Below are 16,289 nucleotides of genomic sequence, written 5' to 3'. Positions count from 1 at the left end.
CGATGGGAGTGTGCAAGAGAAAAAGAGGAAGGTGCAGGCAGTGCGTAAAGCCGAGGCACCGCAGCTGTGAAAAAGTATTTTTCTGCTACAAACTGGTTTTCTTGAAGATGAAAAATGAAATTCCACCAGCTCATTTTGAAGGTTCTTATTTGAGTAGCACTTAGCTGCTCAGTAACAACTGACGGAGCGGCTCTTTCAAATAGTGACTTTTCAGCATATGAGCAGCTGACAATGGGCCTGCATGGGTGGCATTAGGAAGAATACCAACCAGGAGACGGGTGACCCTTTAAGACACAGACTAGTGATATACTCCAGGGTGCAGGAACCAGGAGACAAGTATCCCTTTAAATTCAAAGGCTGATGATGTGCTCCAGGGTGTAGGAACCAGAAGATGGGTAAATTCACTGGCTGGTGATATGCTCCAGGGTGCAAGAACCAGGAGACGGGTGTCCCTTTAAATTCATTGACTGGTGATATGCTCCAGGGTGCAGGAACCAGGAGACGGGTGTCCTTTTAAATTCATAGGCTGGTGATGTGCTCCAGGGTGCAGGAACCAGGAGACGGGTGTCCCTTTAAAGTCACAGGCTGATGTTAAGCTCCAAGGTGCAGGAATCAGATGGGTGTCCCTTTAAATTCGCTGACTGGTGATATGCTCCAGGGTGCAGGAACCAGGAGACAGGTGTCCCTTTAAAGTCACAGGCTGATGTTAAGCTTATGAGAGCATGCCAGGTATCACATAGTTGTCATTAGGTTTCAGAAGTGCCGCTCTTAATTCCTCTGCCACCTTCCTGACCACTGGGGGCTGCCAGCTCAGTGCTGAAGTTTGGGGCTTCTGAGGCATTCAGGGATTGAGTGTCAGCAGTCGTGTTCTTCTGTCCTCAATTTCTGATTTTTAAGGGTAATTCTGAGCTCACCCAGCTTTATAATCTGGGAAAAAATAAGTCTCCTCCAGTTAATCAGACCCAACCGATTTTTTTTAAAGTTAACCCCTCATGCCAGTATAAAGGATCTGTCTGACCCCATCATCCTCCATCAGATCTCCTTATTCTAAAACCTTTGTAACAAATAAAGGAGCTCTTTCACTAAAATACATTTAAAAAAACGCCTTAGCGCATTTTAACACAGGACTTTCACACGTGCTAAGCCCAGATTCAATGCAGCAGTGTTTAGGGTTTTTCTGTTTTTCTTTAATCAGGTCCTGAGCTAATTTGTCTTGTTAGTGTTCAGGACCTGCAAAATAAAATGAACTCGGGAACATGAGGCGCTAAGGATTAGATTCTACATTGGCGCCTAAAAAATCTGTGTTGAAAATATTTCCGTTTAGGTGTCATGGGCATATCCAGACCTCAACGGGTGGAGGGGTCAGAGCCCAAGGTGGGGGGGGCACATTTTGGCCCGCCTCCCAGCCACTGCCCTCCTGCCGCCATTTCCACCCTCCCTGCTGCCGCAGCCCTCCTGCCGCCACTTCCACCCTCCCTGCCACCGCAGCTGTCCGCCCCACTGCCCCACCGCCACTGCGAAGGTACCTTGGCTGGCAGGGGTCCCCAACCCACACCAGCTAAAGCATTTGTCCCATGCTGGTCTCACATTGCCTGGCGCCCTGTTCTGTTTTCAGTCGCTGTGCATGCTCATTTTAATGGCCCCCCCTGTAGCTATGCCACTGCTAGGCGTATTCTGTAAACCGCCTAGATTTAGGCACATTTTATAGAATACGCCTAGCGGCCATGCCCGCACCTAACTCTATGCATGTCCATTTACGCCAAGTAAAATGTCTTGTAAACACCAGCGCCTAGGTTAGACGCGGAGCAGGTACTTTCTGTAACCCTGCGCACAGAGTTTCAGAATGCCTATGGTCTGCCCATTGCATGCCCCTGGCCACACCCCCTTTTTGGCAATGCGCATTAGAACTTATGTGGACCACTTCACAAAATTTTGCATGTAAATCCGGAATACGACCGGATTTGCATGCGCAATTTCAGTCACGCTCTATAGAATCCAGGGGGGCAATTGCTTCCATGTTAACCTGTTATCACATGCTAATCGTAACTAATCCTAACACACTACTCGGTTAACGCTTCCACGTTCTTCGCACATGACGTGCCTCCTGCTATAATATTTTTTAAAAATAAGTAATGCGTGTGTTACTGTGTCTAAAAGTAGCCTAGTGGTTAGTGCAGTGGACTTTGATCCTGGGGAACTGAGTCCGATTCCCACTGCAGCTCCTTGTGACTCTGGGCAAGTCACTTAACCCTCCATTGCCCCTGGTACAAAATAAGTACCTGAATATATGTAAACCGCTTTGAACGTAGTTGCAAAAACCTCAGAAAGGCGGTATATCAAGTCCCATTTCCCTTTCCCTATTGGAGATTCTACATGGAATGTTGCTACTATTGGAGATTTTAGATGGAATTTTGCTACTATTGAGATTCTGTTGCTACTATTTGAGATTCTACATGGAATGTTGCTACTATTGGAAATTCTAAATGGAATGTTGCTACTATTGAGATTCTGTTCCTACTATTGGAGATTCTACATGGAATGTTGCTATTCCACTAGCAACATTCCATGTACAAGCCTGCCCTTGCAGATCAGCAACGCGGCCGCGCAGGCTTCTGTTTTTGTGAGTCTGCTGATCTGCAAGGGCAGGCTTCTACATGGACTGTTGCTAGTGGAGGAGTAGCCTAGTGGTTAGTGCAGTGGACTTTGATCATGGGGAACTGGGTTCAATTCCCACTGCAGCTCTTTGTGACACTGGGCAAGTCACTTAACCCTCCATTGCCCCTGGTACAAAATAAGTACCTGAATATATGGAAACTGTTTTGAATGTAGCTGCAAAAACCTCAGAAAGGTGGTATATCAAGTCCCATTTCCCTTTCCCTAAACAGGTAAATTACTGCAAAACACTGTGATGCATTTTGCGTAAGCCTTTTCTCGCACACTAAGCTCGCTTTAGTACAAGGGCCCAAAATTTGGATTTTTAACATGTTTTAAAGATGGTATTAGCCAGAATTTGCTGGAGGAATGAGCTGTCTAGGGTTCCTGCCTAGGGGACAGTTTTCTTGAGGAGACATAGGGCATGGAATGAGTTTTGGACTGTATATTTGCACCCCTGGGACTGCACCTGGGGAACGGGAGACAGCTTTAAAGTCGATAGTTTCCCAAAGTATATTTTAGGGAAGCATAATTAGATGATGGGGATTGGCAGCCTCCAGTGCTTTGAGCTGTGCCAGCAGGTGTGATGGGGGGGGGGGGGGGGAGTAGGGATCGTGGTGTGAGGGCTGGGTTCAGCTGTGGTGTAGGAACACCATGGGATCGGTGCTGCGGGATTTGAGGAGAGGAATATTTTTGCTTTGTATATTTTTTTGAAATAGTTAATTCCATCTTTCTTCCACAGTCCCCCCTGCCCCCCCTGCCCCCCCTGCTATCCAGTCAGTGAGCAGCAAAGGCTGAGCACATCTGATTGGATCCACCTGGGGGGGGGGGGTCGATTTAGCATCTACTTCTGATAATCACCATAACAAATGTCCAAAAATTGTCATTTTCTTGTTAAGACCAAAAAGGCTTGATATTTAAAGGTGCTTATTTGGGTAGCAGCACCTCCTCTCCAGATAACTTCCCCTGGCTGAGTCTATCCAGTGATTTTCAGCCACACAATGCAGCTGAAAATCACTCCTGATGGTCCCAACCCTGTCCGAATGGTGCCAGAAATGATCCGGGCAACTGGACTGCATGTCGGCACTCTCCGGATAAGTCCACCACTCACTTTCCTGGGGTTAGAGATTGTGGCCAGCGTTTAGAAAAACCGCTGGCTATGACCTGAACATGTTTGAAAGATGTGAGTCCAAAATTCAGAGGTTAAGAGACTGAAAAATCTCTGATAATGGTCTGTCCAGTTTTGCAGGACCTAAGCTTTGAAAGAAAAAGAGATTCTGTTTTTCTATTCCTTTCATATAGACTTTTGAATTTTCTTTTTCATATGTGACCTGAAATTACTGGGACATTAATAACTGCCCCCCCCCCTGTATTGCTCTGCTGTTGGGGTGTGTTTTCATTTTAATTGTGTGATAAGGGGCCCTGGGCTGCATCGCTCTGTTTCATCCTTTGGCACAGAGAGGTGTGGAAGGCAAGAGTTCGCTCCTGGCGGGAGGGCGGTTTTTGACAGGTGCTTCCCTGCCCACTCCCTCCCCATGCAGGCTCTTTCTGGTGTATTCTGAACTGTGTAAGGCAGTGATCGAATGCAAAAGACAGGGCCACAGGTACAGTCATGCACCCTTGATACGAACTCAGTGCTCCATCAGTGGGGTTTTAGCCGGCTGTGGTCACTGTGGTGTTCTCGTGGCTGCCAACCCGCCCCCCATAAGCTAGCAAGCAGCACTTTGATATAACTGAGCCATGGATGAGCAGACAAGACCTGACATCCTGTTATCTCCCCTTCCCCCTTCCCATGTGGCGCTGTGGGCAGGATCCATCACTTTCACTGTACCTCTGTTTCTTTCACCCACAGGAGGTCTCCGCTCGGCATTCAGTGCACAGTTCATAAGGCCACACTTTCAGGTATGAAAACACTTTATAAAAAGGCACCTTCACAACAGCTCACTCGCACATACTGCAGCACATGAGCACAGGGCGCAAAAACACCACAGCTCACACGCACACACTGCAGCACACGAGCACAGGGCACAAAAACACCACAGCGCACACGCACACACTGCAGCACATGAGCACAGGGCGCAAAAACACCATGGCTCACTCGCACACACTGCAGCACACGAGCACAGGGCGCAAAAACACCATGGCTCACAGGCACACACTGCAGCACACGAGCACAGGGCGCAAAAGCAACACGGCTGACACGCACACACTGCAGCACACGAGCATAGGGCGCAAAAACACCACGGCTCACACACACACACACTCTAACACACGAGCACAGGGAGGGGGAAAGGGGTAAGCCTGCCCACACGAGGCCTAGTTCAAAGACCTCTCCCCACATCCCCAGAGTTGTTTCCCACCTCTCACTTGGTCATTGTAACATTCCTCCTGGGGGAATAGTGAGAAAGCAGTGATACAGACCTAAAAATCCATCCATTACCAAATAATTAAAAAAAAAAATCCATCCATTACCCTAAATGCAGGTCCTTTAGCAGTCAATGAATCCCCACCTGATGCTCGACTTTCTTTTAAGTCACGTAGGTCCCCTTTTACTAAGCTGGGTAAGGGTCTACACACTCCCAACGCATACCAAAATGGACTTACCACCCGACTACCATGTGCCTCTTGCGGTAATTTCATTTTTGGCATGCGTCTACAAAGTATTTTTTTTTTCGGACACGTGTAGTGGAGGCACGCCGAGTGGCATCTGATGCGCATAGGTCATTACCGCCCAAATTCTTTACCGCTAGGTCTATGGCTGGCGGTAAGGTCTCAGACCTGAAATGGATGTGCGGCAATTTTGTGAAAAAATTTTTTTAAGGTATTTTTTTTTTGTAGGTGCACTGAAAAATAATTCTGCGCGCGCCCAAAATCCGCGCCTACACTACCGCAGACCACTTTTTACCGCGGCTTAGTAAAAGGACCCCTTAACCCCCAAGCAATGCAAATCCTTCGGCACTCGATGCATGAACTTTGGCAGAGTCACTTAACCCACTCGATGCATAAAATTCAGCAAAGTCACTTAAGCCCCTGGGCTTGGGTTTATTACGTAAGCTCTTCTGAGCAGGGGAATAGTAGCCAGCGTGAATTATTTCCCATCAACTACACTGATGTGTGGAAGTATTCACATCATTCCTACTCCCAGGGGAGGAAGAAGCAGAATTCAGGGTTGTGAAGGAAGACTCGGTCTCACACTGCTCAGTACTGAGGGGTAGGGGAAGTCTGTGCTAATGTTTTTAGGAGTTTCTTAAGACAAGCCACTGCACATCGGACTGGCCAGATCATAGGCGATGCAGCCACTGCCTGCCAGTAGAAGGCGCCATAGAAACAGGAGTAGAGGGTCCGGAAGCAGGCAGTTCAGCATCACCTCCTCCTGGCCTCTGACTCCATGCACACATCTGCTAATCTGCTATAAGCAAGTGATGGTAGTGGAGGGGAGGGGGGCCAAAGGCCAAGGACATGGCTTGCGGCTGAAACTGCCAGTTCTCATAAGTGCATAAGTGTTACCATACTGGGAAAGACCAAAGGTCCCTCAAGTCCAGCATCCTGTTTCCAACAGTGGCCAACCCAGGTCACAAATACCTGGCAAGATCCCAAAAAAGTACAAAACATTTTATACTGCTTATCCCAGAAATAGTGGATTTTCTCCAAGTCCATTTAATAATGGTCTATGGACTTTTCCTGTAGGAAGCCATTCAAACCTTTTTAAAACCCCGCTAAGCTAACCGCCTTTACCACATTTTCTGGCAACGAATTCCAGAGTTGACTTACACATTGAGTGAAGAAAAATTTTCTCGGATTAATTTTAAATTTACTACTTTGTACCTTCATCACATGCCCCCTAGTCCTAGTATTTTTGGAAAGCGTAAACAGATGCTTCACATCTACCCGTTCCACTCCACTCATTATTTTATAGACCTCCTCCTGCTAAAATACAGCGCTTAGGGCAAGACCCCTGTTGCACTGCCCTGGCTCCCACCCTGGCAGTGCATTTCTGAGACACATCATTTGGTATTCTGGGAGTGGACAGAGAGAGAGAGAGAGAGGAAAACAGTTAAGACACATGAAAATGAGACCGCAGCAAACAGGAATGACTGTGGCAGGAAGGAAAAAACAGCAGAGAGAGAGGCATGAACACAGGGAGTTAGGGGTCCGTTCTGCCCCCCTGAGGTTCATGACTCACTGCAGTGACCTCCCCTGATGAAGGCGACTTGCTGCTCTCCCCTGGCCCCGGTGGGATGATATGGGTGCAAAGGGTAAAGGTCAATCAGGGCCCAGCTGTTAGAAGTCAGTGTGTCCCAGGACCAGGCCTCTGGCTGCTCTGTAATCCTGCAGCCCAGGACTTCAAATGTCCTTCTGGCGATGAACACATTAGACCTGTTATAACATAACATAGTAACATAGTAGATGACTGCAGAGAAAGACCTGTACAGTCCATATAGCCTCTAATACACATGTTGTCCAGGCCAGGATGTCTCAAGTTCTGCCAGTATCTGAGAACAGGGTCTGCCAGACTAGAGCTGGCTCTGCAATACAGGGAGAAACAGACGTTTATGCGCTGGCTACGAGTTTATCAACAAGGCAAAACAGAAACAGAATCATCTTGTGGCAGAACAGAAACGTTTATCTTAGTCATTTCAGAAACATAAACGTTTATTTTTCCCAGAGCTGTCACAGAGCTGAGGTATCCCTTGCCAGCTTCACATCAGCAGCTACAGGAGGGTTAAGAGGGTAATGTGTCCTAATCCCTCTAGCGCAACACTCAATAGGAAAACGTTTCTGAAACCTAGATTTCTCGGGAGCAGGTCTAGTTCCTGCCGTCCATCTCTTTGGACATAGACATTCATTCTCCTTCTGAAAATGAGGAATAAATGTCTATTTTTTGGACTCACCCAACACATGCTCAGACCACGCCCCCGTGAACTTCCTCCTAGTGGCATAGTCACAGGCGGGTCTGGGTGGGTCCAGACCCACCTGACAGTGGCACACTGCTGCGGTGGCTGGCGGGGATCACCCAACCCCCGCCAGCTGAAGATCTCCCCCGAACGTGCCCAGAAACACCTGTCCTCGGCTCAGCTGTCGGTGGCACCCCTGTGCACGCTCAGTTTCCACGCAGGGTCAGCAGCTCTGGAATGAGCACAGGACTTTCTGGGCGCCTTCAAGGTGATCTTCAGCTGGCGGAGCTTTGAGGATCCCCACCAGCTCAGGTACTTAGAATTTCTTTTAAGAGTTGAGCATGGTGGGGGAGGGGGGAGCGCCTTGAGGGGGTGGAGTGAAGAGGACATTTAGTGCCCACCCAAAATCCAGTCTTCTGACCACGCTTCTGCTTTTTTTTTCAGTTTTACGCATTCGTATCCCAGCTGTATAAAATCAGGATTTAGATATTAATGCAACTCCTAGATTCCAGTGTAAAGCATAAATAGCGCTTCCAAAATAAGCATCATTACTGCAGAGTGACAGTGAAGCGCAAAGCTCAACCTGTGTTCTCTCTGAAGCCAGTACCGGCAAATAGTGAACTGGCATTGTCAGGATTTAGATGTTAATACATTGTGAACTGCTAAATTCCAGAATAAAACGTAAATAGCGCTTCCAAAATAAGCATCATTACTGCAAAGTGACAGTGGAGCGCGAAGCTCAATCTGTGTTCTCTCTGAAGCTAGTACCGGCAAATAGTGAACTGGCATTGTCATGATCATTTTTGGAATTTTAACTCATCTTTCCAGCTAAGGCTCAAAGTTGGCTTATTTTTTTTAAGAATTCAGGGACAGGGGAGTCCTGCCTTAAAGAGCTCATGAGCGAGTACCTGAGGAGAAGTGACTTGCCCAAGGTCACAAGGAGCATCGGCAGGGAGGGGAAAGCAGAAGGAAGTAGGATTTGAACCTTAGCCTTTCAGATTCTCAGCCCCTTGCTCTAAACCCTGGGCCACTGATTTAGCTGAGTCTATTAAGAGTAGCTTCTTCGGGGTGGGGAGGAGGGGGTGCTGTCTTCTGCTCTTTGCCAAATAAACCCACAAATACAAAATACAACTACCCCCACCCCCTTCCTGGTGATAATAATAGCACAGAAGTTCATAGAAAGTGACAGCTTGCACAGGAAACCCACGGGGTGGGGGTGATTACCATATATCGCATACAGGAAGCCCCTGGCTGGCATTTGTCTCTGCTGAGGAATCAGCTCCTATCGTTGGTGCCCTCTGACTAGCCGGAAATGAGCACCTCTTGCTTCCTGTATATAGGGGCAGGTGGCCGGCTACAGTTCTCTCCCTCCCAATAAGCCAACCCGTATGCCAATGTGACAGATACGGTAGCCCTGAGCGGGCTGGGATGGCAGTGGGAGAGGAAGAGGGGGAAGGGGGGATGGATAGGAACCTTTAGCTGCCAGGGCAGTGCAGGAATGGGAGGTCTGTATTGTGCCCGTGGTCCACTGTTCACCCCATGCCCTTCCTTTCCGTAGAGGAGACCTATCAGCAAATGGCCAAAGAAACCCTGGAGGAACTGGACTGGTGTTTGGATCAGCTGGAGACCATCCAGACGTACCGCTCGGTCAGTGACATGGCGTCGACCAAGGTAAGGCATCAAAGTTAAGACTACACTGTTCTTTCAGGCTCAGGAACCCCGGCGCTCAACTCTTCCCTTGAGAAGCACCATTGGCACAGAGGGCGGGAGAGATTAAAGGGGGGAGGGGGAAGCAGATCATGGATCGCGACATGATCTGGGATAGAAGGGCGGTTTGAGGAATACGATTGTGCCAGGCGTGCCGTGTATATGGTTGTGGCAGTCTGGTGGCGGGGGAATCTGCACATGGGTTTATGAACGCCCGGGGATGGAGGGGAGGGAGATGCACTGGGACCTCCTGCAGAAGGGTTGGGGAACCAGCCTGTTGGTTGAACGAGGTACCGTGGTCCTGACCTGTCCTCTGGTTGCCAAGCCTGCTTGAGGACCTGTGTGTGGCTCGTGAAGGGATGACCGATTTAAGCCTGGACAGGTGGAGGAAGTGTCCAGATGACCTATATATAGGTCATTTAGTACATTTTAGGGGGGACTGAAAATGTACTTTTGCTGCCCGGTCCGCACTGGTTATTCTGGGGATATCGGTATATGTACTAGGGCCTGGCCATGAAAAAGTTGGGGGGGGCCATAGCTGAGTTGAAGAGCTGAATGACAGCTGCGGAACTCCTTTCCGAAAGGGCTTTGAGGGATTTTGTGGTTTGACACCTGGAGATGTGTTACTGTGAATGACTTACCAGTTTATGTCAGGGCAAAGGCTGAAGGTGGAGTCTTTAGTGCCACATGGCTGCTCCCAGGAGCTTTTAAATACCCTTCCCCTTCCCCCCCCCACCCCCCACACACAATCCCCGACCTCATTCAGGTCTCAGTTCTATCAAATATCTGAATAGACCGTTTCAGAAGTGGCTCAAAAAGGAGGCTGAGTCTGTAGCTAGCTAACCCAGAAATTATGAGAGACTCCTGCAGGTGGATAAATTCAAGCAGTAGAGCAAGAGGTTTACACAGCACTGTACAGAGGCACAGACCCAGACGTACAAGAGGGGCTGGAGTCAGTTCCATGAGCCATACTCTGCATGTTATTCACCGGGTCAGACAGAATTCAGTGACACCCCCCTGGCCCGAAAGCCAAGCGCAGGACAGGCAGGGCCAGATTTAAGATGCCGTGGGGAGGGGAGGTTTTCTCCCTGCCCCCCCCCCCCCCCAGAGATCATATTGCACATAGCTAAGGGTACCTTAGGCATTTGTCTATGACACCTGTGCTTAAATGCAGGCCTTAGGACAGCTCAGTTACTATAACATCTCATTAAAAACAGCCCTGAAAAGGTAGAAGCCCCCTCCCTTCAACCCCAGGGGCATTTCTAGCCCCTCTTCATCCCTCTCTGACTGGCCAGAGAGTGCAGGAAGTGTTCTGACCAGATGCTGAGCTGTGCTGATGTGGGGGGGGGGGGGGGTTCCAAGGCAGCTGGTGTTGCACCACTGGGAGGACTGAATAACCCCCCATTCCCAGTCTGGAGCAGGGTGTATAGTGGAAGCCTCAGGCTGTTTTGTGAAATCCAACATTCGGGACTTTTGCTCTGTGGAAATGGTTGTTGGATGGTTGGGAGAGAGAGGGAGGAGGGAGAGAGAGGGAGAGGGGGCGGAGTTTCCCTCCTCTGCTACATCTTCTCTCTCCTCTAATCCCCTCCTCCCCTCCCTCTCTTCTCCTCACAGCACCTGACATCACATCCTAGCCTAGCAGTGCTGCAGTGAGGGAGGGAGGGAGGGAGGGAGAGAGAAGACAGCCCAACCCCCCCCCCACACACACACACACACACTCCATTCCCTGGAGAAAGGCTACGGGATTTCTTCCTTTTTTTTTTTTGATGGCGGTTCCCATGACCGCTGTGGCCCCCACCGAACGATGAAGGAGGAGGGGCACCCCGTGCCATCAGCCGCTTGATTTGGGGAGGGGGGTTGGCGGTGGGGTGCGGGGGGCCTCTCTTCTCTCGTGCTGGGCCACGGCTCTCCCCGCTATCTTTTTTTGTGGGGGGGAGGGAGAGGGGGCTAAGAAGAGACGGTTTCCATCCTCCGAGGGATGCTGATGCTGGCTTTGCTGCTGTTTTTCCTGTCTGTGCCATGAGATGCTTTCTCTGACCTAGTGCTCCCGCTCTGCATCCTATGCTCCCCGGCCTTGGGCCTCCAATGCTTTGGCAGTCAGGAAGATAAAAGGAGAAAAAACAGGGGAGGTGGGGAGAAGAGAGGGTTATCAAAATGTAACCAGAAAAGTCAGGCCGAGCTTTTTGGGGGGTGCTTTTGCCAGGAGCCCCGGCTGCGCTGCATTCTGAGGTCGCTCTGTACTTCTCTGCAGTAGATAGAGGAGGGGGGAGAAACATTTTGTGGTTTGAAGGGGGCTTTACTGTAGATTTGTTTTCCCCCCTTGTTTTATAAAAGGCCGTGGCCTAGTTCGAATTTTGCATTTTCCTTATAAAAGAGGGAGACAGAGGAGAAGAAACCCAGCACTAGACAGAGATGTGAAAAGGGACAGCTGGAGTTGTTTTCTTTTTATGTGGCTCTTTAAAACATTTTTAATCCTTTTTTTCTTTTCACGGGAGGGATGATCTCTGCAGCCGACTTACCCACCATGGTCCGGACATATCACACTGGGAATATATCATTGTATTTGGGATATTAGAGGAGTCCAAATTGCCTTCAGCCCCACTTCCCCCCATCGTTCCGTCCGCATCCCCCGCCACCGAGCCTGGAAACACGGGCAACCAAGCTGGAGTGGAGCCATACCCCTTACCCCACCACCACCCCTTCACTGAGGCCTGTCGCCACCACAAGGGACGGGGAGGAAAGAAGGAAGAGTACCAAACCTGTGTCCTCCCCCCAGACCCCTAAGACCGATCTCCCAACGTAGCGCAGTCCCCCATCGGGCGACCCCCTCCCCAGCTCTCCCGGAGCATTCGCCTGTGAGGACGGAAGATGCCACTGGTGGATTTTTTCTGTGAAACATGCTCCAAGCCATGGCTGGTTGGCTGGTGGGACCAGGTAAATGTGACCTCGGGGGGGGGGGGGGGGGGCTGGGGTGAGGGGATTTGGTCTCACGTTCTCATGATTTGCCAAGCGTGCATGGTGGGGTGGAGGGCATGTACCTATTCTATTATTTCAATTAATTTATACAGTGCTGTGAGGCACATACAGATGTAGAGAAGAGTTTGTCCCTTCCCTGTAGAGCTTACAGTCTGGAGAAGACACATGAAGCTCAGAAGCGATCGGACGTTTGCACGTGTGACGTCCAGGCTCACACGAGTGTGTAACTGCATGTGGAATGTACTTGTGCTGGCCAGACATGTATCCGTGTCCATGAATCGGCTCAGACATGGGTGCATCAGCCAGTTAGCAGGGAAGGCTCCTAGCTTCTCTGCTTGTGGTTGTCTGTGACCTTGGCTAGTGGGAAGGGGGGAGGGAGAGAGGAGGGGGCGCTTCCCGTATTGAGGGACGGGGGTTATGTGTTTGAAGGATGAGGCAGTGAAGGCTGTGCAGGTGGGGGTCACCCTCAAGATGAAGGGTGCTAAGGGGCTGGGGAGGGGGTCCTGATGTGTTATTGCTCATGGTGAGCTGATGTATGCACAGGCTGCAGTTGTTTGATGGGGGTAGGGGGGAGCAGTGGAGATGGGGGGGGGGCTATTATGTCCTTTCTCTGTATGTGGTTTATAGCCAGTCACCAGCAAAGGCAGGAGGAGTGTTATTCTGGGGTACATAGGCATCTCTCCAGCCCCTTCTCATTTAAAGGGGCAGCAGCCCTGAACAGTGCGTGCATGGAGGGGGAAGGGTCTCTTTCCCAGCTGCTCTGTAACCAGCAGGACCTCTCTTTCATGTAAAGGAGGTTGGGGGGAGGTTATACTTTACCTCATCAGTGCTGGCCTGGGTACTTGCAAACCTTCCCCCAACCCCTAAATATTCCCAGTCAAATTTAGCACCCTGATGTCTCATTTCCATGAGCCCACACCCCTTTTTAACTGGGAACTGGAGGACAGAATCATGGAATGGTTTAGTTTTCAGTGCACCAATAATTCCCCCCTCCCCCACTGGACCTCTGCAGTCACTATCCAGCCAGGGTTTGAACTGGGCCGCTGGCCCCTGGCATTGGGTCTGGGGCAAACACCCTCCCCTCCACACAACCCCCAAATCCCATGATATCTTTCTGTTGAGATCCAAGGAAGGGGGCATCGGCTCCCCAAAGATTGTCTTGTATTTAGTTCAGTAAAAAAAAAAAAGTCTCTCCTTATTTTTAAACTTTTATTTCCACGCAATGAAATGAAGTAACTCGGCAATCAAACAACTTTTTAAACACTTATTTGAATTCTAAATTTGATGGCTCCAAACCTGTGGTCAAGGCGAGCTACATTCAGGAACTGTAGGCTGGTCCCTGCCGCAGAGAGCTTACTGGCTGAGTTTTCTACAGAGAAGTGGTTTGTGCAGGGGACATCGGTGGCAGAGGTGGGATTTGAACCCTTTGTTCTCAACCTGCTGTTCTAAGCGCTGGGCCACTCCTCTCGCATTTCACGTTAATGGTGGCAGAGTGGGGAATGGGCGCTCTGATGCATTTTGAAACTCAGAAGAAGAAGGGCCAGCTGGGAGGCAGGCTGTGTCCCTAAAGCCCCTCCCCCTCCAATCCCCTCTGATAGAATGGGGAGAGGCCTTCTTTCTCCCTCTTCTAACATCTGGAGATCCTTTTAGAAGAAGGGAGCCCCTCCCCCCACCCAGTGGTGTTCTGTGGTTCACTGCTACCTGGGGTGGATCGCTGCTGCGCGAACCCCCCCCCCCCCCCCGGCTACAGGGCAGCACGGCACCCCCCCCCCCCCCCGGGTGTAACACGACACCCTCCCCCGACCCAGTCCCCACCTGTCTACCAGCTCCGTCCACCCGGCGCTTCGTGCGACTCTGCACTGCTGTAAAAGAAGAAAATCGCCTCGTCGGCCCTTCCCTCTGTGTCCCGCCCTCTGATGTAACGTCCTATTTCCTCGAGGGCGGGACAGAGTGAGGGAAGGGCCGACGAGGCATTTTTCTTCTTTTACAGCAGTGCACAGCTGCTGGGTGGATGGAGCTGGTAGAAACTCACCAGCAGAGCACCCCCCCAACCATTGACACCCGGGGCGGACCGCCCCCACTGCCCCGCCCTTGGTACGCCACTGCCCCCACCTCCAGTGCCAAGCGTGGTCTGACACTCTGCCTTATAAGGCTCCTGAGGTATTTCTGGGGTATTTAATGTGGAGCCCAACCGTGAGGTCCTGAGTTGCCACTGATAGCACATTTCTTCTGTATAGTGTGTGTGTGTGTGTGTGTGTGTGCACTTTTTTTCTTTACGTGGGGTTTCCCCATCATTTTGGGGGATGGATTTGTAAAATGTTTCAGTTTCTGGCATGTGCCAGACACGAAATAAAAGCCGGAGTGGCTTTCATTCCGAAAGGAATAGCAGATCCCCACTAAAAACCAGAAGCTGTCGTCCCCCCCCCCCCCCCCCCCCCCCCCCCCCGTTGTACCAGAAGGAAGCCCCTCGCGCTCTGCTTCCTCCTGCTTCCTCTCAGAGTGTTATTACCTGCGTCTTCCTGCGCTGTCGGCCCACGCACTGTCCTTCCCTAACTTGAGTGGGTTCTGCTCTGTACTTACGACTAGGGCTCTTCAGCTTGGAGAAAAGGCGGCTGAGAGGAGATATGATAGAGGTCTATAAAATAATGAGTAGAGTTGAACAGGTAGACGTGAAGCATCTGTTTACTCTTTCCAAAAACACTAGGACTAGGGGGCATGAGATGAAGCTACAATGTAGTAAATTTAAAACGAATTGGAGAAAATTTTTCTTCACTCAACGTGTAATTAAACTCTGGAATTCATTGCCAGAGAATGTGGTAAAGGCGGTTAGCTTAGCAGAATTTTAAAAAGGTTTGAACGGCTTCCTAAAGGACAAGTCCATAGACCATTATTAAATGGACGGGGAAAATCCACTATTTTTGGGAAAAGCAGCATAAAATGTTTTGTACTTTTTTTGGGATCTTGCCAGGTATTTGTGACCTGGATTGACCACTGTTGGAAACAGGATGCTGGGCTTGAGGGACCTTTCGTCTGTCCCAGTGTGGCAATACTTATGTACTTACTTATTTATTGTGTTTTATGAACAGATTCACTCAAGGCAGTGTACAGCAAGTCCAGTTTAACATATAACTTAGGACCTGACATTCAGCCAGTAGTGATAGTGTTTCGCTGCCCGCCGTGGGCGTAATACCCGGAAATTCAATGCTGGACAATGTCCAAGCTCCGGGAATGAATTTTCAGGTGTACAGAGGCGGCGAAGACATAGCCAGTTAAATGTGATATTCAGCATTTAACTAACTATGAAGAACTACATAAAGATGGAACCCGAATTACAGCTACGTAACGCAAGGTTCCACATTAGGAGTCACCAACCAGGAAAGGGATCTAGGCGTCATCGTTGATGATATGTTGAAACCTTCTGCTCAGTGTGCTGCTGTGGCTAAGAAAGCAAATAGAATGTTAGGTATTATTGGGAAAGGAATGGAAAACAAAAATGACGATGTTATAATGCCTTTGTATCACACCATGGTGTGACCGCACCTCGAATATTGTGTTCAGTTCTGGTCGCCGTATCTCAAAAAAGATATAGTGGAATTAGAAAAGGTGCAGAGAAGGGCGACAAAAATGATAAAGGGGATGGGACGACTTCCCTATGAGGAAAGGCTAAAGCGGCTAGGGCTCTTCAGCTTGGAGAAAAGGCGGCTGAGGGGAGATATGATAGAGGTCTATAAAATAATGAGTGGAGTTGAATGGGTAGATGTGAAGCATCTGTTTACGCTTTCCAAAAATACTAGGACTAGGAGGCACACAATGAAGCTACAAAGTAGTACATTTAAAACAAATCTGAAAAAATATTTCTTCACTCAACGTGTAATTAAACTCTGGAATTTGTTGCCAGAGAATGTGGTAAAAGCAGTTAGCTTAGCGGGGTTTAAAAAAAAGTTTGGCTGGCTTTCTAAAGGAAAAGTCCATAAGCCATTATTAAAATGGACTTGGAGAAAATCCACTGCTTATTTCTGGGATAAGCAGCATAAAATGTATTGTGCTATTTTGGGTTCT

General features: G+C 49.5%; 1 protein-coding gene across 1 annotated transcript in view; it reads left to right on the top strand.

Moving 5' to 3' along the window:
• The window catches only part of PDE4A (phosphodiesterase 4A), a 204,170-nt gene that overhangs the window by 156,480 nt on the left and 31,401 nt on the right, over nt 1-16,289 (top strand). Inside the window, exons 5-6 of the mRNA XM_030195292.1 lie at nt 4,505-4,554; nt 9,106-9,218. Coding sequence (XP_030051152.1) covers nt 4,505-4,554; nt 9,106-9,218 — 163 coding nt within the window. The remainder of the gene's footprint in view (nt 1-4,504; nt 4,555-9,105; nt 9,219-16,289) is intronic.

The sequence above is a fragment of the Microcaecilia unicolor genome, chromosome 3 (genome assembly GCF_901765095.1).
Source record: "Microcaecilia unicolor chromosome 3, aMicUni1.1, whole genome shotgun sequence".
Taxonomy (NCBI): Eukaryota; Metazoa; Chordata; class Amphibia; order Gymnophiona; family Siphonopidae; genus Microcaecilia; species Microcaecilia unicolor.
Note: the sequence above shows the minus strand (reverse complement) of the source record. Positions and strands in the feature narration are given on the sequence as shown.